Here is a 24,490-nt window from a genome sequence, read left to right as displayed (position 1 = left end):
CTTTAATTATTTTTTGTGGATTATGGACCTTTTGATTTAGAGATTTAGTAATTTTTTCAAAAGTCTAAACAAAATTATACTGTGAATGAATCAATAAAAATCTGTCATTACTTTAAAATTGTAAAAATATTAGTGATATTGAAAAAAAAAATTTGAAAATGGAACCTATTAAAAATGGCAAAAGATATTTTTTCACATTATATATGGAAAATCATACAATTTCACTAAAAATATTTTTCATTTTTATGGTTTTCATAAAATTGAAACATCAAACAAAACCCGTTGCAACGCAACGGGCTCATATCTAATATTATGATTATTTAACATCAAACTTTGAAAGCGATAATTATTATTTTGGTTATCAATATTATTTTAACGATCCAGTCTGAATTATAGTTGTCATTTCATTTTCTATTTGATGGTGGGGTGAGTGTTCGGACCTGTTCGGATTTCGTATCTTCGGAGTTGAAGATTTCAGTCTCATTTGGATATTTATAAATTTACTTTTGGGTTCGGTTCGGATGTTTTCGGATTTGACTCGGATTCAGATAATCCATTTTAAATTCATATATATTTTAAAGTTCTCAAAATCTAATAAAGTAACATATTACATATATTTGAATAATATATTCCAAAATACCTTATCTTAACAATAAGATTAGTTGGACTTGGTTATTATACAGAAATCAATATATATTTAAATTATTTCGGTGTTTTGAATATTATTTAGCTATTTTATACTTCTATATTTGACTATTTTTAAGTATTTTGGAGAAGTTAAAACCATCTTATATATTTAAAATATTGAAAATAGTTAATCTGTTTAAATATATAATATATGATTCAGATACCCAAAATACTTCGGTTCAGGTCGGGTTTGGTTCTCATTCTCTAGATACAAAATCGAATCCGTTAGGATATTTAACTAATTTTGGTTCAGATTGGATTTGATTCTACTTTTTTCGGATCAGATTCACTTCCCTTCTTAGTATTAATATTTTTTGCCTAACCCTAATGGTGAATCAGATTTCTTTAACAACAGTTTTAAAATATACCCGCACGGGCGTGCGGGTCAGAATCTAGTAGTATAGTTATTTATGGCGTCTAATTGATCTTCAAAATTTTAATTGATCTAAATGTTTGGTTCTCCGGATCAACTGCGCATAGATCATAGTTAGTTTTGGATGTTATCAAAAAAAAAATAATAATAGAAATAAAATATAATAATATTATATAAATTTTACAATATTATTTAATTATATTTTGTAGTTTATAGTTTTTATTACTAAAACAATTCTTCAAATTATGCATCTTTTTAAAAATTATAATTTTCTAATCTCAAATACCATTAGTTTCTTTCCAATATCTTCGAATTATAAAAAATACAAGATATGAGCACTCATATTTTTTTGAAATTCATTTTTCTAATCACAAACCGATTTTGCAAATCTAATATCTGCAACAAATTTTCTAGGATTATTATCAATAGGTAATTTTCTGTTAAAAAGTTATAAACCTTACATCGATAATAACATATAAGGTTTCTAAGATTAAAAAGAAAAGAAAAATAGGATAATTACTATTTTCAAAAAAAATCTTTTTAATTAATTTGATTTGCCATGTGTCGCAATCTATTTACTATATAATTAATTTCACCAAAAATCATTTTTATTATCTTATATATTTATTTTAAATTATGGAGTAGTTTAACACATATCACAATTTAAATATATAACTGTCATATGTCACAATCATGTTTCCTATTAAGTAATTTTAGAATATTATTAAGTATTTTTAAAAATTTCCTTTTTACTATTAAATCAATTTTAAAATTAATTTATTTCAAAATTCATTTTTTGTTATCTTAGTATATATATTTTACTAGGTGTTTTGCCCGCACATGCGGGCATAAATTTCTTATAAATACTTATTAGTTTATGTCTTATTAATATAAAATCAGCATAATAAATTATTATTTATGTTTTTAAATAGTTAAATCAAACATCAAAATATTTATATATGTCAAATACTTTTAATCAAAATATATACTTACTATTGTGTTAAGTTTTTTTAAAACACTCATATCTTAGAGATAGTTTAGAAAATATATTTTATATTTTTATGTTGACTAATATTTAATAATAAATTGTTTTGTATCTTAATTTTTCTTTTAACTTTTATAATAAAAATATTGTTTTCAGATAGGCACAAAAAAGAGTATATATAGAAGAATTCTTTTTTTATAGTTCTAAAATATTATTTTGTAATCAATTATTTAATATAGCATATATCATATAAACTTTATATCATTAAAATAAATTAGTGAATAGTTAGAAACTAATAATAAATTAATAACCTATCTAAAAGTCTAAAACCTAATAAAAATATGACAAATAAGAAAAGCTAATATAACATATAAATTTAATATTAATAAAATAAAATTCGTTTTTATTTATATAGAATATTCATCAAGGCTATTATTTAAATTAATTATTTAGTGACACAGCTCAAAACAAATAATACATCAATGATAATTTAGCTTAAACTTAATAAGAATATGACAAATAAGCAAAATCATCTAAAATCATGGAGAACATGACAAATAAGCAAAATCACTTCATAAATAATAGTATAGATATCATTATAAATTTTAACCTTTTTAAAAATATTAAAAGGAAAATTACTATCAAATAATTATTTGCAACTATGTTTTGTTTAGAATTTTAAAATGGAAAATTACTATTAGATATACTTACAATTACTTTTTTACCAAAATTTGTTTTTGTTATTATCTTAATATATATTTTTAATTATAATATAGATTAACACATATCGCAATCTTAAAAATTTTAATGACACGTGTCGCGATCATATTAATTAGTAATTTTGAAGAACTAAGCTTTATATAATAAGATAAAATAGTGATTGTAATAGCTTTGGAAACATTCTTATTTCTCATATGTCAACACTATGTCTTTTAGTCTATTCAACCTTTGCCCATGTTTAGAACAGAAGCTTGGAATTCTCTCTCTCTCTCTCTCTCTCTCTCTCTCTCTCTCTCTCTCTCTCTCTCTCTCTCTCTCTCTTCTCTCTCTCTCTCTCTCTCTCTCTCTCTCTCTCTCTCTCTCTCTCTCTCTCTCTCTCTCTCTCTCTCTCTCTCTCTCTCTCTCTCTAAATCGGTCCTGGATCATCAGATTTTTACATAAGATTCGATGGCCAAACCCACCAGCCGAATGTTTCATCAACGTTGGTAAAGTAATGGTCATTTGCCAATGGAACTAAAGCAGCGGAAGAGCTTATAGTTTCATCATCGCCTTTAGAGTTAAGCTTGACTTGAAAGTTTCTTTGGGTTTGGTTTGTTGCAGGAGGAAGCATCTTAGTCAAAGTTAAGACCTGTAAAAAGTCTCTAATGTTAGAAACTGAGCTCAATGGAAAGCCATAGAAAGTTTAGATCTTACTTTAGATCTGAGTTTCTCATTCTCTGAGATGACTGATTCATGTTTAGCCAGTAGGGAATCATAACAAGCCTTGAGAACATCATAATCTCTTTCGATCTGCTTGACCTTGCTCCGAGCTTTTCGATTCTGAAACCAAACAGCAACTTGTCGTTTAGGCAATCCAAGCACTTTAGCTAGCTCAGTCTTTCTCTCTGGTTCCAGTTTGTTGTCTTCTTCAAAACTCTTCTCCAACATATTCACCTAACATAAAGGAAATCAAAACCTAAAGCAGCAAAGACCGTTTCGTTCTCTGACTCTTGTCTTATTATATACTTACTTGTTCAAACGTTAGACGACGCTTTTTCTCAGCCGGTTGATTATTGATTGCACCTGTTGGAGCCGATCTTGATTCTTGATCGTGTTTTGGATCCATTGAGATGTTTAAACTTTAAAGTAAAATACAAGAAGAAATGAAAAACCTAAAATGTGAATCTAAGTGGGATTATGTGACGAAACAATGCGTTAGAAAATCAAGAATTTGTGGCGGAAGAAACTCGTTGTCCACAACAATGTCGCTGGAGTTGCTAACAAACAGAGGCAAAGTCCCATCGTTTTGAAAAGAAAACAAAAACAGATCAAGAAACAGGAAATTAAGAACTTAAAAACAAGATCAAAATGAAAGATGGGAGTTTAATATAGAAACATTCCTAGAGAATCGTCATTCATCTGAGAGAATACTTCGATTTTTTTTTTTAATTTTCTTGAGTTAGATTTGTGTAGTTACAAAAGAAAAAGAGAGAGTTAGAGTTGTGTATTGATCTTCGCGGGTAAAGCTTAGGGAAAAGACTGGCAAATGTATTTATAAGAGTTTATACTTGGAATTACATTTTTGCACTTTACGCGGTTTGTACATGGAGTTTTGAATTTTTGAAGAATAAACGAATTGTTGGAGAATAAATAAAGAAAGTGACAAAAACAGAGAGAATATTTGGAACCTTTTTTTTGTGAGAGAATATTTGGAACTTTAAAGAAGAAAATAAAGGTTCTCGAAAAACAAATAGAATATTAATGTCCGTAGTACATATTCATTCTTATCGTCTTTTAGCGTTTACATTAGCTATACAAAAATGGTATTTTGATTCTAGACTTAATATGTAAGGAGAAATCTAAGGGCCATTTTGTGAATTAGGTGGATAGAGTAATCAGCTTAAACAAAAATAACAAAACTGCCTTCCATCATTGATATACAATCTGCAACAAATATAAGAATAATCATAATTAGTAAAATAAAAATTAGAAATTAGAGATATTGTTGACAAAATAAAATTTAATGATAATGCCTATTATGGTATTAACTTAATTCTTCAAATATTATACCATTTTGAGGTTTACAGTATATTTTCCCGTGTTGTTTTTAAAAAAAATTTTACTTTAGTATTTACGAATTTATATTTTTCAATGTTTGGAACATTATCATTTAAATTTGAAATATTTATTTTCAAAATTTTATATTTAGTTAAAAGAAATTTAGAAAATCACATAGTTATTTTTGAGATTAGAAAATTATAGGAATTTTCTTATTATTAAACTAATTCTTATTTTATATTAAAAATCTGAAATTTTTGGTATGATGTTATATATATATATATATATATATATATATATATATATATATATATATATATTTTATAACTAAAAATAAATATTAAATTTATAGTTGAAATTGATTTCTCATTAGTATCTTTAAGGAAATATTCAAATTTCAAAGTTTTCAAATAATTTATTTTGAAAATAAAACGTAAAGGTTTTATACACTATTATATTTATATATAATCATTTTAGATAGTATATTGTTTTGAATTCTAAAATAAATAAATAGATAATTTGATATAAAAGTTTAACATATGTGAACAATTTTTTATTTTTATATTACATAATTTACGAATTATATTCATTTAACAATATTTTATTTATTTATTTAAATGAAATTAATTGAAAAAAATATTTTGCGAAGTTAATATTATTTTCATATTTAATTCATATGTTATTTCTATTTTAGTATAATATAGACTATAATTATTAAATGTGTGAAAGTAGCATAAAATTTTATTTTGTTTTTTTATAATAAAAATTTTATTTAACACTATTTTCTAATAATATTATATTACTAATTACAAAATAACCAATGCATTATTCTAAAAAATATTTAAAATTTTAGTAAGATTTCATAATAGTTTTTCGCAAAAGATTTTGTTATAATTAAAACTAAATTTTAAATTTACAGTTAAAGTTGATCTATAATCAATATCTTTATAATTATTAAGATTTTATAGAAATGTTATATATTCGATAGATTAGTTTAAATAACCAAATAGATATACTTAATGAAGTGGACGTAATATAATTTTTTATGATAGATAAAATTGTTCTTCTATTTTAATAGGTACGACAATAAATGTTTATAGGTTTAGTAGTCAAAGTATATGAATTAATATTCCCAAAAAAGTATCATCTTTTCTTATAAAGCATACTAATATTTTCATTTGGGTTGTCTTTTCTAAATGGAATCCAATCTTCATTTTTATAAATTATTAAAAAATATATGAATTCAAGATAAGAATTATTCTTATAACAATATCTTTAAAGCCATTAAATAAAGGATGGGTTAAAACTATCCAAATTAGCTAATCACATATTGAATTTTTAATATAAGATATCAATACAATTAAAACAAGAATCCTTTTTGACATTTCCTTAGTTTGGTTTAGATATTATAAGTGTTGTCATTATCTTTTATTAATAAAAAAAATAAAAATAGTACACCTGTAATATTTAAACCAGACCAGGAGATGTAGAAAAGAAGTTGATGTTTTTTTCAATAACAAAAACTACTTTAGCAAGGTTCTATCGGTTTAGAAAGCCAAGCTGAAGGTATAGATATATAGTATAGTTGAAAGAGAATTCTTTACACCACATGTAAGTTTATCCGTCATTGTATTTTGTGTGCTTGAAATATGTCTGATTTCAAAATTAGGGAAGAAAATCTTACTTCGGTAAAATTTCTTCATGTATTTTGCTGGCCATTCTTCAGGTGGCGACACCATCTTCACCTGTTGAGGACAATCCATTGCAAAAATCACATTTAAGAACTGCAGGGTTTTCATATATACTCCATTGCCCAAATCAACGCTTCACATTCCGTGTGTAATGGTGATATGCTACGTCGGAGATTCATTGTTCCCATCATTATGTCCTCCGAATCTAAATGTCAGCAATACCACCCATGCCCAGTGAAAACATCGTGTTCCTTCCAGGCTCCATCGACATAATAAGCTCTGGTTGATCCCAAAAATTTCCAATCAGTGGCGTGCTAAAAATTCTCATGGTGTTCATGTACTAACAATTGTGCCTCAGCCCAAAGTGTACAAGTTCCGCTATGCTGAGGATCTACTGGGGATTCCCATTCTTATTTTTTATAGATCTTGTCATTTATGTTCTTCCATATATACCACAAAATTCAAGAAAAATATTCTGACTCAACATTTTTGGTAGCTTCCAAAAGAGATAATCTAAATAGGTGAACATTTATGAAAATGGAAAAATTTCAGGGGAGGAGGAATCCTTGATAAAGCCCGTGTCTGTAAAGCTGGTGGACATTCAAAAAGAACATGATTCACAGATTCATCCATCCTCAGCTCCAGAAATACTACACCGTAGATCACAATCAATACCGTGTGCCCTCATAATTTTGAACACTGGTAAAATCCCAAATAATACTTGCCAAACCAAATACCGCAGTTTTGGGGAGCATTTATGTTTCCATGAAAAGCCAGCAGAGGTTTTATATTTGGTCCGTACGGTATTATCCTTGGACCCCTGTCAGGATATAAGTTTTTGGTTCTAAAACCTGATTTAACCGAATACCTTCCAAACTCTGTAAACGCTCAGCCATATATATCGGGCTGTTGAGTTATACTAACCACCAAACCTCTAATGATCTTGACATCGTCTGGATGAACATATGCATTAAGAAAATCTACATCCCAAGAAGGATTAACCGGATTGATGAGATCCTCCACTGATAGAGACTGATTTAAAAATTGACTATGATTTTTTGGTACTGCTGACCTCCGGCGAGGAGCAGGAATCCATGGATCATTACAAACGGATATTGATTGCCCATTTTCCACTCCTTTGATTAGGATTTTTTATAACCAGATGTCTAGTTTGAACAGATGTTTCTCCACTCATACGAAAATGAATAAGATCTGTGTTCATCGAGTGATGAGAATTTCAGAAGTACCGTCATTTAAAAACCCTTGAAAATAAGCACTTGGCTTATCTATTAACCACCAAAAGTACTCTACCAATAAAGACGTATTAAAATCTTGTAGATCCTTGAAACTCAAACCACCACCACCACACACCCCCCCCCCCTCTCTTCCTTATGTGTACACATTTTGTCCCATGAATACCAGTAAATGTCTTTTTTTATTGCTGCCCCCCACCAAAAATGTGATGTAATATTTGTAATCTCTTTAGTAACCCTTTTAGGAGATCTGAAATATGACATCACATGCGTTTGGCATAACTGAAGACACTGATTTAATGAAGACCTCTTTACCCCTTCTTGTAAGAAAGCGGACTGTCCAATTATTCACCTTATTATTTACTTTTTAAGTTAAGAAACCAAAAATCTGTATTTTTGAGCCACTGAATCTTTCAGGAATGCCTAGATAGTTTCCCATACCTCCTAGATTTGAGATACCAAGTAAGCTGTGAATATCCACTCTGTCCTCTGCTCGGACCTTATGACCAAACTATATCAATGACTTCGGAAAATTGATTTGTTGCCCTGACCATCTCGTAATCTTTAAGTAACTTAAGGATGACTCCACACTCCTGCACCGTAGCCTTACATAAAAAATAAACTATCATCCTAAAATAACAAATGGGAGATTGATGGACTGGCCCGAGCTATTTTTAGACCTGTGAACCGTTTTTTCTCTTTCTTGCTTTCGAATGTTTGCAATAAGAGTTTCTGTACATAAGATAAATAAATACGGGGACAGTTGATGCCCTTGTTTTAACCCCTCTCTGGAACTATATGCCTTTTTGGCTGCCCATTTAGTAACACCTTGTAACTGACTGAGGAGATACATTGCATCATCAATGCAATCCATTCTGAAGAAAATCCCATTTTCAATAGAATACACTGAAGAAAGATCCATTCAACTCTATCATAAGTCTTACTCATATCTGACTTAATTTCTAAAAAAACTTATCCTTGCACGAATTGTTAGTCCGCAACCCATGAAACATCTCATGTGCAATGAAAATGTTATATGATATTAACCTTCTAGAGACAAAAGCAGATTGAGTCTCTGAGATCAAATTTGGTAGTAAGACTTTGAGCCGCTTGCATAACACCTTAGAGATGATTTTGTAGCCTATATTGCACAAGCTGATGGATCTAAGGTCTGTCATCCTATTTGGTTTCGCTGTTTTTGGAATAAGGCAAATATTTGTCAAATTCAATTTACCATCAAAATCTCTAGTTCTCAAAAAATCATTAAAAATAGTAACCACGTCATCCTTAATTATTGATCAGGATTGTTGATAAAAACGCTTTCATTCCATCTGGACATGAAGTCTTTTCCGGATGTATCATAAATAGTGCCACTCTTACCTCTTTTTTTGTAGCCAAAAATTATGGGCTTCTGTAACCAAAAGTCAGAACTTCTTCCAAAAAAACCATCAAAGCCTGATGGCGATAGAGAATGATTTAAAAATTGACTATGATTTTTTGGTACTGCTGACCTCGGGCGAGGAGCAGGAATCCATGGATCATTCCAAATGGATATTGATTGCACATTTTCCACTCCTTTGATTAGGATTTTTTATAACCAGATGTCTAGTTGAACAGATGTTTCTCCACTCATACGAAAATGAATAAGATCTGTGTTCATCGAGTGATGAGAATTTCAAAAGTATCGTCCTTTAAAAACCCTTGAAAATAAGCACTTGGCTTATCTATTAACCGCCAAATTTACTCTACTAATAAAGACGTATTAAAATTTTGTAGATCCTTGAAACTCAAACCACCACCGCCACAACCCCCCCCCCCCCTTCTTCCTTATGTGTACACATTTTGTCCCATGAATACCAGTAAATGTCTTTTTTATTGTTGCTGCCCCCACCAAAAATGTGATGTAATATTTGTAAACTCTTTAATAACCCTTTTAGGAGATCTGAAATATGACATCACATGCGTTTGGCATAACTGAAGACACTGATTTAATTAAGACCTATTTACCCTTTCTTGTAAGAAAGCGGACTGGCCAATTATTCACCTTATTATTTACTTTTTAGTTAAAAAACCAAAAATCTGTATTTTTGAGCCACCGTAACTTTCAGGAATGTCCAGATAGTTTCCCATACCTCCTAGATTTGAGATACCAAGTAAGCTGTGAATATCCACTCTGACCTCTGCTCGGACATTATGACCAAACTATATCAATGACTTCAGAAAATTGATTTGTTGCCCTGACCATCTCATAATCTTTAAGTAACTTAAGGATGACTCCACACTCCTGAACCGTAGCCTTGCATAAAAAATAAAATATCATCCTAAAATAACAAATGGGAGATTGATGGACTGGCCCGAACTATTTTTAGACCTGTGAACCGTTTTTTCTCTTTCTTGTTTTCGAGTGTTTGCAATAAGAGTTTCTGTACATAAGATAAATAAATACGACAGTTGATCCCCTTGTTTTAACCCTTCTCTGGAACTATATGCCTTTTTGGCTGCCCATTTAGTAACACCTTGTAACTGACTGAGAAGATACATTGCATCATCAATGCAATCCATTTTGAAGAAAATCCCATTTTCAAAAGAATACATTGAAGAAAGATCCATTCAACTCTATCATAAGTCTTACTCATATCTGACTTATTTTCTAAAAAACTTATCCTTGCACGAATTTTTAGTCCGCAAACCATGAAACGTCTCATGCGCAATGAAAATGTTATATGATATTAACCTTCTAGAGACAAAAGCAGATTGAGTCTCTGAGATCAAATTTGGTAGTAAGACTTTGAGCCGCTTGCATAACACCTTAGAGATGATTTTGTAGCCTATATTGCACAAGCTGATGGATCTAAGGTTTGTCATCCTATTTGGTTTAGCTGTTTTTGGAATAAGGCAAATATTTGTCAAATTCAATTTACCATTAAAAAGTGTAGTTCTCAAAAAATCATTAAAAATAGTAACCACGTCATCCTTAATTATTGATCAGGATTGTTGATAAAAACGCTGTCATTCTATCTGGACATGGAGTCTTTTCCGGATGCATCATAAATAGTGCTACTCTTACCTCTTTTTTTGTAGCCGAAAATTATGGGCTTCTGTAACCAAAAATCAGAACTTGTTCCAAAAAAACTATCAAAACCTGATGGCGAGAAGGTAAGAAACAAATCATTAAAATAACTAACCGCCACTCCTTCGATCTCCTCTTCTGAGTTAATCCAATTTCCCTCCTCATTATGTAAACCAATTATCATGTTATGTCTTTTTTTTTGTCAAAGCATGATAAAATGTTGTGTTTCTATCACCACATGTGTGCCACTTAGTTTTACTTTTTTTGTTCCCGATATTGTTTCTTATTTCGATATGCTTCTTGTAATTTTCGTGAGACCTCCGAAGCCTCATCGTTAGACTTTGTAAAATCATTTTGAATTTCCTCAAATGCCTTATTCTAGTCCACAATTCCTACGTTGTCCTTTACATGCCTTGGTTTTCAACCATGGGATATCGAATCTATGAGACCATCTGCTCATATCCATCTCTTGTCAAGAAAATGAATCTGTGAATTTAATAATTTTATCCTTAACTGAAACCACAATCGGTCTGTAATTGGATCCAATCATACCATACTCTACAAATAAGCATGGAAACATATTATACCAGTCATTATTTCCAAAAAATTGGTCTAAACGATAGTTTACAATTTATCCTCGTCTCCTTCCATTTCATGATAAAGTATTCCCAATACTAGAAAACTTCACTAAACCATAATTGTCTATCATGTAGTAAAAGCCTTCCATTTTATGATAAATTATTCCCAAGACTAGAAAACTCCATTAAACCATAATTGCCTATCATGTTGTAAAAGACCAAATATCTGCGTGATGAAAGACTACAACTTTCTTTTTTATGATTTCCTCTGATCTCATTTAAATCTCCAATATCAATTTAATACAAACACAAAGATATCAACATTAAAATCTCCAATATCAATATAATACAAGAGAAATTGGGAGCCATACCAAAACACTTTCCCGTATTTGGCGATATACCAATGGTCTCGAAATAGAAACTGTTCATGATTTTTACTCTACTACCTCTACCCAACATACATCTCTTGGTCCGCTACATATAGACGAAATCGTATATGTAGATACGCAAAGATCTTTCCAACAGTGATGTTATTCTCTTGAGTATCTATTAGTTATGTTTTGGATCTTTTCACTGTTTTAAGTGTTTAATGAGATATTTTTTTGATAGATTAGAAAACAATATTTTTAAGTGATTCTTTTCATGGTTTATTGAAATTAATATTATGTTTTTAGCTTTATCCATTCAAGTTTATTTAAGTGTTTTTGTTCACGGTTGTAATTAAATTCACTTCGGAGATCAATATTGATCAAAACAATAATACGGTGTGGTTTCTTTTGTTGTAATTAAAAACAATAATTATTTCTTATGCAGTGTTCGAATAATAAAATTTATCACCAGTTTACAAAACTGTTAACTGTAGACTTTATTCCATGAATGGTTAGAGAAATTATCATACCATAATAGTAAATTCTGAATAATTGAAAGTTTGGTTTCTCATTACCATTAACGAACTATCAATCAAGTTACACGTCTAACAACAAAATTGACAAGCTATCTTACGTAATAATTTTACGGCTAAGTGAAAAAGGCGAGGTTAACCGATTATGAAAATATCTGACTGTTTAATAAATAAATTTTCTATATAATTTGTTTACACTGACGTTCAGCTGTTTTGGTACAATTGTGAATAAGAGTATATAGTTTAGAGTATAATAATTTATATTTTAACCAAGTAATATGTTTACGCGGATAAGGGTAAATATTTTAGTGTTTACTCTTTACCCTTTGGGTTCCTGGGTCCCTATTGGGTTTAGGGTTTAGCATTTTGTGTTTAGAGTTTTGGGTTTAAATATGTCCATTCTTTATGCTTGACATTGTTGAAGCATTAGACGTACCCGCAATATAAGGTCAAACCAATTGTCCGATTAATATTTACAGGTGACAGCTAATGCGAAAACTATCCGGCTAAAACATACGTAAGATAAGTGAAAAAAACGAGGTTAGCCGGTTATGAAAATAGCTGACTGCTTAATAAACAAATTTTCTATATAATTTTGTTTACACTGACGTTCAGTTGTTGGGGTTCAGTTGTGAACAAGAATATATGGTTGATAGTATAATAATTTATATTTTTAATCATGTAATATGTTTATGAGGATAAATGTTAAGATTTTAGTGTTTACTCTTTACTCTTTGGGTTCCGGGTCCCTATTGGGTTTAGGGTTTAGCAGTTTGTGTTTAGGGTCTAGATGTGTCCACTCTTTCTGCTTGACATTTTTGAAGTATTAGACATACCCTCAATAACTAATTTCCCGATTAATATTTACAAGTAACAGCCAATGCAAAAACTATCCGACTAAAGCATACGTAAGCTAAGTGAAAAAGCGAGGTAGCCGGTTATGAAAATATCTGACTGTTTAATAAATAAATTTTCTGTATAAATTGTTTACACTGACGTTCAGCTGTTGAGATACAGTTGTGAATAATAATATATGGTTGAAGGTATAATTATTTATATTTTTAATCAAGTAATATGTTTACGGGGTCAGAGTTTAAATTTTAGTGTTTGCTCTTTACCCTTTGGGTTCTGGGGTCCCTATTTGGTTTAGAGTTTAGCATTTTTTATTTAGGGTTTAGTGTTCAGATGTATCTACTCTTTCTGCTTGACATTGTTGAAGCATTAGACGTACCCGTAAATAGTGTTAGCAAATAATTTTTTTTTGATAGTTTACACTCAACTTATAGACGTTCAGTTTCGGAAACAAAACAAATTAATCATAGACACATTTTTGTATGTAGAGGATGCAAATATTTCCATGAATTCGCTATCCAAAAATGCCATTTATTTTAGAGATCTTGTGGATTGAAAGCCTCTTTGAGAATATCACTGTACCTATTTCATTAAAACAAGGCAAATTAATCAAAGATGTTCTGAACCCACTGTATAATTTAAGTTACCGATGCGAGTTCATATAATCTAAACGTAATCTTTATATTATGGGGAACTGGATTGTACAACCATCAAACAAATATTAATTCACTCCATAACTAAAACCCCTAGATCATCTATATACCAACTCCACAATATAAAAAATAGTCATATTACCCATTAGTTGTGACCTATGTAACCTGCTGAGAAATATTTATTAAAACTAAATATTAAATAAATAATATAATAAATTGTGGCTATTATTGATACACATATCTTCTCTTCTTCTTCCTCTTTTCATCAAATCTTTGTTTCTTCTTGGTACGTACAAACACGCACCACTTTATCTCAAAGCAAGGAAAAAACAAAGATTCATGGCTTACGAAATTGAATTTGGAGGAGAAGATGGCACCGTAGAGAATGGGGTGACATCGTGCTTTTTACTCTGTTTTGTTTTTGTTTCTATACTCTGTTTCTGTTTTTATTTTTATACTCTGTTTCTGTTTTTATTTTTATATTGTGTTTATGTTTCTGTTTTTGTACTCTGTTAATGTTCTGCTTCTGTTTTTTACTCTGTTTTTGTTTTTGTTTTAGTGTTACCATGGTGAAAAATAACGATGATGACGGACCGGTAGAAGCATTGCTGTGTCGGAAAAAAAGAAAGGAGACAAAGATGATCTTTATATGGTGGTGAAGAATAACAACGGTGAACAAAGTGGAGGTGTATCAGCACGTTTGAAAAAATAAGAATTGAAGAAGATGCGCCGTCTATACTATATTCGGTGAACGAAGTAATATACTATATATTCTTTAGTGTAGTTATTTATGCAAGGGTACCATACTATTCGTGACATATTTCTATACTATTTCTTAAACATGTAATAATTTGGTTACTGTCAATATTTCTCAGTAGAGGGAAATTGTTTATATTTTGGATGTGGGTTGACATTTCCGGGTTAGGGTATAGTTTTATCATCTAAGTTGAGTTTCACTAACTCATCCTGAATTATTGAACGAGCTCGTACACTTTAAAAGTACAATACTATATGCACTATGTAGTATATTATTATGAATCTGGTGAATGTCATTATTTGAAAACGGGAAAAAACTGTTTATATCTCGGATTTGGGTTGATATTTCCAGGTTAGGGTCTAGTGTTATCATCTGGGTGGATGTTTTACTAACTCACCCTCATTACTCTATTACTTGTATTAGTGATATGAACTCATATATGTCGTAACGTCAGTCTATTCCATTCAATAATATAGTAGTACAACATCCATATAACCTTGCTACTAAAGTCCCCTGAATTATTGAATGAGAACTAAGTTTAGTTCCCGTACCTCTAAAAGTACTATACTATATCTACCATGTATAGTATTATGAACCTGGTGAATTTCATTATTTGAAAACGGAGAAAACTGTTTAAATCTCGGATGTGTGTTTTCATTTCCAGGTTAGGGTTTAGTGTTATCGTCTGGGTTGAGTTTCACTAAATCACCCTTGTTACTTTGTTACTTGTATTAGTGATATGAACCCATCTATATCGTAATGTTAGTCTATTCTATTCAATAATATAGTAGTACAACATTATATATATATAACTTTGCTACTAAAGTCCCCTGAACTATTGAACGAAAAGTAAAGCTTAGTTCTCGTACATTCTAAATGTACTATACTATGTCCACCATGTAGTATAGTATTATAAATCTGGTAAATGTCATTATTTGAAAACGGGAGAAAATGTTTATATCTCGGATGTGGGTTGATATTTTCAGGTTAAGATTTAGTGTTATCATCTGGGTGGAGGTTTCACTAATTCACTCTCGTATACTATTTTGTTTATATGGAATAGAACATTCCGGTTTGACTGTGTGGAATATGAATAGTGTACAATAAATATTGGCTACATTTTATTTTGTTAACATCATACATATGTGCTTAATTTACCATATATTATTTTGTTACATCATCTCCAACAACACAAAGGGATTTAAGCAAAAAAAAAAAAGAGGGTTGACTTCACAAACCATCGTATCACTTTCTTTTTTTTGGTACTGGCAACTTGCACATGCAGAGGTTATAACTGGATGATATGTGACACAAATGATAGTTTCTTAATTATGCAACATCAATATCATGTACTTAATTTCCATTATGATTTTGATTATTGAGCAAATAAACCTTTATATTGTCTTACCAAATCTAGCTATAAATATTGTGTCAGAAAAAACTCTAAAAACCTACAATAAAGAAGACGAGTCGTTGATGACTTATATCAATCTAGACTAAAACCCTAGCCATCAAGAGAGAAAAGAGAGATTTTTTAATAGTTTCAAGCCGATGGCAGGAGGCTTCTACAGCTCCGTCATCGGCTTGTTTGATTCGTTCTGCTTCTCTTTCTTTGATCTGATTTACTTCTGGTTGTTTATTTTATTCGATTGCCAATTTATTTTAAATCTGGCAAATTTTTTATTGTTCTTTTGTATGTTTCTTCCAATAGAATTGGAAAGACAAAGGTTTCGGTTCAATTGAACCGTTTAGGAAAAGTAATTGACAGATCTACTGCGGATGGTGGCCACGGGTCTTACCGGCTTCAATCGTTAATGGTTCCTCATGTGATAGTGATGGAGTTCTTGCTGCAAATTATGGTTACTTCAAAAAGCAGTATCAAATTCTATGGAACTGTAATCTCTTTGACTCTATTATCAGCAATAAAGCAATATAAAGAGTTGTCTTGTCTCAGTGGCTCCTACTAGAGTATTAAAAAGAGAGTGACAATCGTTCTCAATTCAGTCTGAAACATGGTGTTTTTGGATCAATACGAAGATAGTCTCCCTTGAGATTTAGCTATTCCAAAAACAAATATGGAGTTTTTATGTGAAAATTTTTAGTCATCCATACGCAAGATATGTGTTATTTTACTTTGGATCTCTACTGGTGTATTCTTTACTTTTGTTTTGATAGTTTTCTTTGTTTAAAAACAATTTGCCTTAAAGCTTAATAATAAAATCCAACGTTAAAAAAAAAGAAGACGAGTCGTCAAAATTTCCAGGGTATTCACGAAGCAAAAATCCTTTTCTGCCACATCTGCACAAGTTTCTGTTTTTGGTATTCTCTTAATTTCGGGATCTTCTTATGTTTTTAAGCTAATTAGCTCATAATACAAACACAGATATCAATTCAAATATATTTAACTCGTAACAACAGTGTTACCGTATCAGTGACCCGTCAAGAGAATGGTACTACCCAAAGGGCATGAATGTGCTTAGTTTCTCAAATTTGGGAAACTTAAAAGTTAGTGAAAATGCAAGACAAAGACATTTGACCATTTTTTCTAACCTATGAGACGATCCGATCATAGTTATCATAAACTTCAGAAATAGTTTTGTTTTTCTTGTTGCAGAAGACCATAAATATCCTAAAAACCTGTAAAAGTGTCTCGAAAATTCTCAACCAACAAACATAAGAGACATAATCCTAAGACCTTGCTTTTTCCAGAAAACTCACAATCCCCCCTGTAAACGTCTCAACCAACATAAAACATAAAAACATAATCCTAAGACAGTGGCATCTTTCTTACTTCCTCAAGCAAATTCACCATCTCCTCTTCAAGTTTCACTTTAACTTCTGCAGTCATCCCTCTTTCAGACTTATCCACCAATGATATCATCTCCTCAAACTTCTTCTTCAAATGTCCCATCTCCACAGTTTTAGCCTCTGCAACTTCAGCTTCAACTTCACCTTTCTTCTTCCCTGCTCTCTCATTAGGATACTTGAGTCTGAATTTCACCGTGGAAATAGAACCAAAAGGAGAGTTCTCAAGTGAAGACTCAAAGGCTGTCTCTCCCTCGTCCACGTTCAAGAAGGCAACACGGGCACAGAAGCTGGTCTCTGAAACATAGCTTCTCTCTTCATCCAAAGCTCCAAACTTTCCATAGATTCCAATAAGCACTTCTTTTTTAGGTAGACTTGAACCAGGACCAAATGTAACAAACAGCTCAGCTCCTGAAAATTCCTTCTCAGATTCCTGCTTCTTTGTTTTTGCCTCTCTTTCCTTCTTCTCAGACTCACTCGGGGTTTCCTGTTCTTCAAACTTAGGCTTCTTAGTTTTTTTCTCTTTCTTTGTTGACCCACTCGCCTCTTCTTCTTCTTCTTCATCCCCTTGCTTCCTTGATTTAGGCTTCTTAGCTATTCTCTCTTTCTTCGTAAACTCTTCTAGGGTTTCCTCTTCTTCATCAGCTTTCTTCTCAGATTCAGGCTTCCTACGCTTTCTCTCTTTCTTTGTCGTCTCAGTCACCTCTTTGCGGGTTTCTTCTACTTCATCAGCTTGCGTCTTTAGTTTTCTCCGTCTCTTTGCTGTCTCATTCTCTTCTTTTCCAGGTTGCTCAATCTTCTTCTCAGGTTTGCCTGTCCCATTCACTTCTTCCTTGTCTGAATCTGCAGTATTATAACTCCCTAGAAACTTGCTGTTAACACCCTCACGATATGTGAAGCTTCTGTAGATGGACATGAACTCTCTTACCATGTCTCTTGAGCTACTGTCTTTTGGATATTCTGTACCAAGAGCAGATACACGAATCAGATCCCGAATTTCCTCAGCTGTAGCTCCCAATCTCAGAAAATCGACAGCGTTACTAAGTTCCTGATGAACTTCACCATTCTCCAATAGTAATAACTCACAAGGGTTGTCCTCTTCCACCACCACGAGGCTATTACTCGCACCATCGGCCATCAGCTCTCCTCCTCCTACTTGGCTCTGACTTGGAACAATGCAAGATTCAGGTTCAGTTTTGGTCTTTCTTCTGCCTTTAGATGAAAAATCTGACAAGAACTCAGACGAAAAGTACTTGCTCTTCTTCCTCTCTCTCTTTCCTGTTTGTGTGGAGGTCTCGCCACTTGAAGCAGCATCAACCTTCGGCCCCTTTCGCAGTGAAGCTAACGGAGTTGAATCGTTATCTGTTTCATCCTCTTCTCTCTCTCCTCCACTCCCATCCCCATCCTTCTTCCTCTTCCTTTTGCCTTTGCTATCTTCTTTCATTCTTCTACTCCTCGGATTGGTGGTGGCTACAAGTGCAACCTCATCGCTACGTTTGACCTTCTTCCTACTCGACTTCCCCTTTTGATCATCAGACTCTATCTCAAGTCTCACCATAGCACAAGACTCATTCTCCAATATCTCAGCAATGCTCTTCTGCTTCCTCCTGTGTTGCAGCCTATGATCAGGAAAACCTGAGCACTTCTCTAACCGTCTTTGAATCGACGACTTCTCTTCCGCTTCTTCTTCTTCTTCTATTGTCGAACGTTTAGCACCACCTTCATCAAAGTCCTCGTCTTCATCATCATCATCATCATCATTGTTCTTGTCTTCAAGTCCCGGAACTGGTTGTGGCTCAGGAAACTCAGTCAAACCATATCCTCCTTTAGACCGGTAAAACGCAGACACCTTCCGCTTCACAACCTCAAGCTCAAGCAAACCGCCGAAACTAACCGTCGCTGCAAATCCTCTAACATCTTGGAGAATCCCTTCAGGTTTACCAACCAGCAGAGAAGAAATCATCTCTCTCCTCACCTCACGAACGACAACACCTTCTTTTATCCCAGCGTTCTTAACCACACGGTCCTCTGCCTCTGCGCCGCAATCGCCGCCGCTGCGTTTTAGTAGTAAACGCTCCATGTGTCTACCCATCTCTTCGACCGCCTCTTCCACCGCGGTTACAATGCTCCTCGCGTTGCTGGCGTTGGAACACTCTTCGAAACTCTCCGCAAACGGTTTCAACTGCGAGGGACCGCACCAAGCGAACGTCCCGTCTCCGAAATACGCAACCAGCAGCTTCTTCCCCTTTTGCTTCTTCTTCTTCTTCAACGCCAACTCTGAAGCTTCCGATGGATCGTATATCTGACCTGGCCACCATGGATGATTCTTGATTTTGCCCCACACAAAATCTCCTACTTGGTATCCATGCTCTTCCTCTTCCTCTTCTTCTTCTTCTTCTTCTTCTTCTTCTTCACCATCTTTATTCTCACTTACATCTTGCTTAAGCTTTAGCAACGACGAAACTCCATTCATCACACAATCTTCAATAACACCAGACTCATCTCCGTTTTCAGAAACCCTAACACCGTTCTCACCTGAGGCCACGACGTCGTATTCTTTTGCTGACCCAGAGTTGGCTTTAGGTCTTGTCTCTTCACCGACCCCCGCAACAGTTTCCATCTCCATATTTCCCCTAAAAGAAATTCCGACAACCGATATTCAGAAAAAGACAAACTAATTTAGAAAAAAAAAAAGACACAAACTTTTTTTTAAACCCGAACGAACAACATCTACGAAACTTAGGGTTCGTGAGAATCAAACAAAATCTCCAGAAACATAAACAAGTAAAATCACCTGAGTAATCTTAGCTCACGGTAAGGACGAAAACAAAAACTTTCCAGCAGCAAATCCTTTTGATTTCTTGTAAGAACAAAACCACACAAAAGGGAAAATCAGAACCTCATGAGAAAAATCATTTCTTTTTCTCTCTGGATTTGAAACAAGAGATAACTATGAGGGTTGTAACGCGGCGCAAATCTTCGGAAAATTAAGACACATTAAAGGATGGGTGTTTTCGTAATTAACCCTTTTTACTTGAGAGAAAAAAAGAAAACAATTACTCAACCGGTCGCTTTCACGTTAACAAGCAGATAAAGCGACAGCTGCGCGAGTATACATACATACGTTAGTTGCGATACGTCGGTCTCAAATTCCTACGTGCTATAAAAGGATTGGAGACTGTAAAACACCTTCGCTGTTACGCTAGTGGGATGAAATACAGAGGACGACTCACATGTTTCCGATGATCGACAGATGTCAGTGTTTCGACGGTCTGCATTTACCGGTACTAAAAACAAATACTTTGGACGGTAAACGACACTCATCGTTGCCGTTTTATAGTATATTGATTATGTGATTTTGGTCACAGCACACAATGTTATCTAAATTTAGTGATTAGTGTTATCCATTTTGTACTCTTTCAAACAAAACGAATATAAATAAATTTTATTAGGGAAATTTGAAAAGAAATAGAACAAAAATAGAATAAAATATTGTTTATCAGATTTTCTGTATTTAGCCTTTTAGTTAACAAAAGTTAGTAAATAGTTTTATCATACAAACAAAAAAAAAGTATTTGCACTCTATATACAAGAATAACATCATAATTTGCATGCATAGAATTTTACTTTTTTGGATGAGCTATTTTTTCAATATGGCTCTTCTACCCTTACATTATTGATATCTCATGATTTTATAGGTTTTTAGATTCATGTTTTAGTTTATTATGATCATTTTAGAGTGCATTTAGATGTATATATTGCATTTGCATGCATAATTGCATTTGACAGGGGTTGGAATGCACATTTGGAAGTTTGGGGCGAAATGCAAGGGTTAAACTGCACGTTTTGGAAGTTTGGAGCCGAACTGAAAGGAACCAAAAGTTTCAGGGACCAATGTTGCAAAAAGCCAAGAGTTGGCCATTGATTCTCCTCGAGCTTTCTTCTGGCCGGACTGGTTGACGACGGCGAGGCTCGATTCCGATGAAGACGAAGTTCGTGGTGGTTGTGCCATTGCCGATTGCGATGTAGGAGAGCTCGGAGATGGAGAAGAGCCAAGGAAGGTTGGCTCGCGACGAAGCTTGAAGCGAAGACCTCCGTGCGATTTGGTTCCGACGACGAAGGTGAAGCTCAGTTACGGCTTGGTTCGAGCTTGACGACGGGGGAGTTGACGGCGTCGAACTCAATACAGATCGCCGGAGAAGTTCAGATTGATGACGAGGTAGTGCTGTAGCGGCTATGGAGAAGCTTGGGACGAAGAAGATGGAGTCCGAGCTGGAGCAATCTCAACGGCTTGACGCAGCGGTGTGGCTTGACCGCTCGCTATGCATCGCCACCTCCCTGTTTGATTTCGACGTGATAGAGCGGTCCAAGGTAACCGCTGCGAGCTCTGGAGCGGCTTGATGGAGCGGGCAAGAAGCCGCTGGGAGAAGAAGATGCACGAAACCAAATGGTTGATCGGTTTAGTCCGGTTTGACCCGGTTTACTTCAATTAAACCAGCTCGATTTGTACACCTCTATAAATAGATTTAGACCCAAAAACCCTAATGTATCTCATTTTTCTCTCTAGACTTTGCCTCATTTTGTAAAAGCTTGAATCTTTTTATCATTCTAAGGAATTTCTTCATCTTATATCTTGTTTCTCTTAATCATTAACATGATTAGCCTTGAATCTCATATGGATTTGAGGTTTATCATGAAGATTAGGGAGTAGACACATTTTGGACTCATGGGTTAGGGTGATTAAGGGTGATTAGTGAAGATCTAGAGTGTTTAGTGTTAGATCTACTTATTTCTTTGCTTGTTGAGGGTTCTCAATGCTATTTTAGTCTTGATCATACTAAAATAGATCCCTAGACATTTCCTGCCCGAAAGGTGTATGATAAAATGTCTGAACCAACTCTTCAATGCTTTTAGTCTACTTTGCCAAAGAAATTTGTTGTTAAAGAGGCTAAGATTGCTATTAGACTTGTTCTCCATGTTTGCTTTAGTAACATTCAACCTAAGAGATTAGATGCTTGAGTTGCTTTAGCAAAAGAGCATTCATCTAGAGATAGAGCTTGTTTAGTGTTGTGTCTAGGCATAAGGAAAGTGTTTGATTGATAGTTTGCCACTCTAGTTTGGATCTTAGTCACCCAAAATCAAGTCCCTAGTCCCATGAGTCCACCTTAGCATTTGATTGAATTCTTGCATTTGTTTCTAGTTTGGATTTGAGATCACCTTGTTTATATTTCTAGGACCTTAGTTTGTTACCATCATCATCTTCATATTTGCTTAGATTAAGATAGTTTGTGTATTCTTGGTGCTATAGATCACTAGTTCTCTGTGGTTCGACAACCTTTATATACTATCATTTGACTTGGGAGCATTGAAAACTTCCAATACCAAATTGGCGCCGTTGCCGGGGAACTAGTAGATTTATCATTAGGATTTCAATCTTTCTTGAGACTAAGCTTTATTTTCTTGCTTTGTTTTGCTTTTGTACAGTTACTAACCTTTTCTTCTAGCTTTTGTTATTTGTAGAGATGGCTTCAAGTTACCATGGGGAGCCACAAGAAGAGGAAGACACATTTGAATATCACATTCAAGATGACTTTGATGCAAGTATACTCACACCAGCACAACTTGTGATGTTATATGAGCTTCAGAAGGAGTACCCAGGTTCAGCAAAGACATCCCTAGCACGAAGGATCCGGTTGGAGCTTATTAAGGATCGAGCAGAGCTTGAAGGAAGGGAGGTTACAAAGTATGAGTTTAATGTTGCCTATGACCTTAAAGAGGTAATGGATTGGGCTCCACCACTCCAGCTGGAAGGTATAGAAATTTCCATTTTAGAACTTCAATTTGAGAAAATATGCTTGCCTTGTGGTGAAAACATTGCCCATGATCATAATTCTCTTGTGCTCATCAATGAATGTCTTGATATGATATGTGAAACTAGGAAACTAGATGAGTTGAGAATAGAAAAGCTTGCTAGAGATCATATTGAAGTTTGTTTTGACAAGAGCTATCTATGTGCTTCATTTGATCTCGAATCTGAGTTTTTGATTCTTAATGAACCTAGACCTCTTCTTTCTCTTGCTGATATAGGGGATGAGCTTGATGTGGATAAGCTCTTGCTTGAGATAGAAAACCCCCTTGTCAAAAATAATCATGAGAATGTGAACATTGTGTTTTATTCAGTTGATGGAGATAGAGTTGACTACTTTGTTAAGACCTCGTTTGAACCAGTAGTTGACTTTATCTTTCCACCAAATGCATTTGATTCTCATGACTATTTAAACATCAAAGAGCATCTCATATTTCATGATTCATCTATAGTGAAGCTCTTTGATGAAAAATCTGTCTATTTTCTATGGACAGTAGTGTGCTCCTTTGCGCACTTGGTTTCTTGTTCTTGTAGGAGAAGGACCAAAGGTGCATTGGCTCAGCCTTTTGATACCTATGATTAGCATACACACAAAGTCAAGCTAGAGACTTAAAACAAGCTCACTTGGGAGGAAGTCCCATGTTTATCCATTGTATAAATTTCTTTATCTTTCTTTCTTTTAAGTTGTTTAATAAGTATGGTTGAGATTTTCAGGTTGGGTCTATCTCTAGATAAGAGAAGTCTTCATTTCCACTTCAGCCTATGTTTACTGGTGCAACAAACAAGAGGCCAAGGGTCCTCTACCACCCAATTCAGCCAATAAACTCCAAGTGTGTGCCACTCCAACCCTGTACATATTTAATTCTCATGTTTCTTTATTTTCCTTAGATCTCTTCTTTGAGCTTACTCTCACACAAGGGACTGTGTGAAGTAAGTTTGGGGGAGAGTCAACTATCTCACATTGTTTTCTATTTTGTCTACTTGTCATGAGTCTCATGCATTGCATTGCATATTTATTTGCATAAAAATTTTTGAAAAAAAAACAAAAAAATCATTTAATTGCATCATTTGCATCTTTAGGATTTGGGTATAGAAGCATTTAGATTGCATTCATGCATTGGGAGCAAACCTTATAAAGGACACATGTCTAGAACTCAATTTGACACCCTAGTTAAACATATCAAATAGCTTGAGCATCTCTTAAAAAAGCTTGTAAGTTTCGAGCCTTGAAAACTCTTCTTGAAACATGTTGCTTGCTTGAT

The 24,490-nt window shown here is 33.4% G+C and overlaps 3 protein-coding genes across 3 annotated transcripts; 1 reads left to right on the top strand and 2 right to left on the bottom strand.

Annotated features, from left to right (window-relative positions):
• Positions 1–2,884: 2,884 nt before the first annotated feature.
• On the bottom strand, positions 2,885–4,290 carry LOC108815894 (homeobox-leucine zipper protein HAT5). Its single transcript, XM_018588424.2, has 3 exons — positions 3,775–4,290; positions 3,459–3,698; positions 2,885–3,393 (listed from the first exon to the last, which is right to left on the bottom strand). The coding sequence occupies exons 1-3, from the start codon at positions 3,868–3,870 to the stop codon at positions 3,199–3,201; spliced, it is 531 nt and encodes a 176-aa protein (XP_018443926.1). The 5' UTR covers positions 3,871–4,290; the 3' UTR covers positions 2,885–3,198.
• Positions 4,291–17,182: 12,892 nt separating this feature from the next.
• On the bottom strand, positions 17,183–20,336 carry LOC108815834 (PWWP domain-containing protein 3). Its single transcript, XM_018588348.2, has 2 exons — positions 20,157–20,336; positions 17,183–19,995 (listed from the first exon to the last, which is right to left on the bottom strand). Exon 2 carries the CDS (start codon positions 19,986–19,988, stop codon positions 17,325–17,327), a length of 2,664 nt encoding a protein of 887 aa, XP_018443850.1. The 5' UTR covers positions 19,989–19,995; positions 20,157–20,336; the 3' UTR covers positions 17,183–17,324.
• Positions 20,337–22,759: 2,423 nt separating this feature from the next.
• On the top strand, positions 22,760–24,179 carry LOC130497526 (uncharacterized). The gene is made up of 2 exons (XM_056990404.1): positions 22,760–23,173; positions 23,943–24,179. Exons 1-2 carry the CDS (start codon positions 22,885–22,887, stop codon positions 23,957–23,959), a joined length of 306 nt encoding a protein of 101 aa, XP_056846384.1. The 5' UTR covers positions 22,760–22,884; the 3' UTR covers positions 23,960–24,179.
• The last annotated feature ends 311 nt before the right edge of the window (positions 24,180–24,490 follow it).

The sequence above is a fragment of the Raphanus sativus genome, chromosome 7, assembly GCF_000801105.2.
Source record: "Raphanus sativus cultivar WK10039 chromosome 7, ASM80110v3, whole genome shotgun sequence".
Classification (NCBI taxonomy): Eukaryota; Viridiplantae; Streptophyta; class Magnoliopsida; order Brassicales; family Brassicaceae; genus Raphanus; species Raphanus sativus.
Note: the sequence above shows the minus strand (reverse complement) of the source record. Positions and strands in the feature narration are given on the sequence as shown.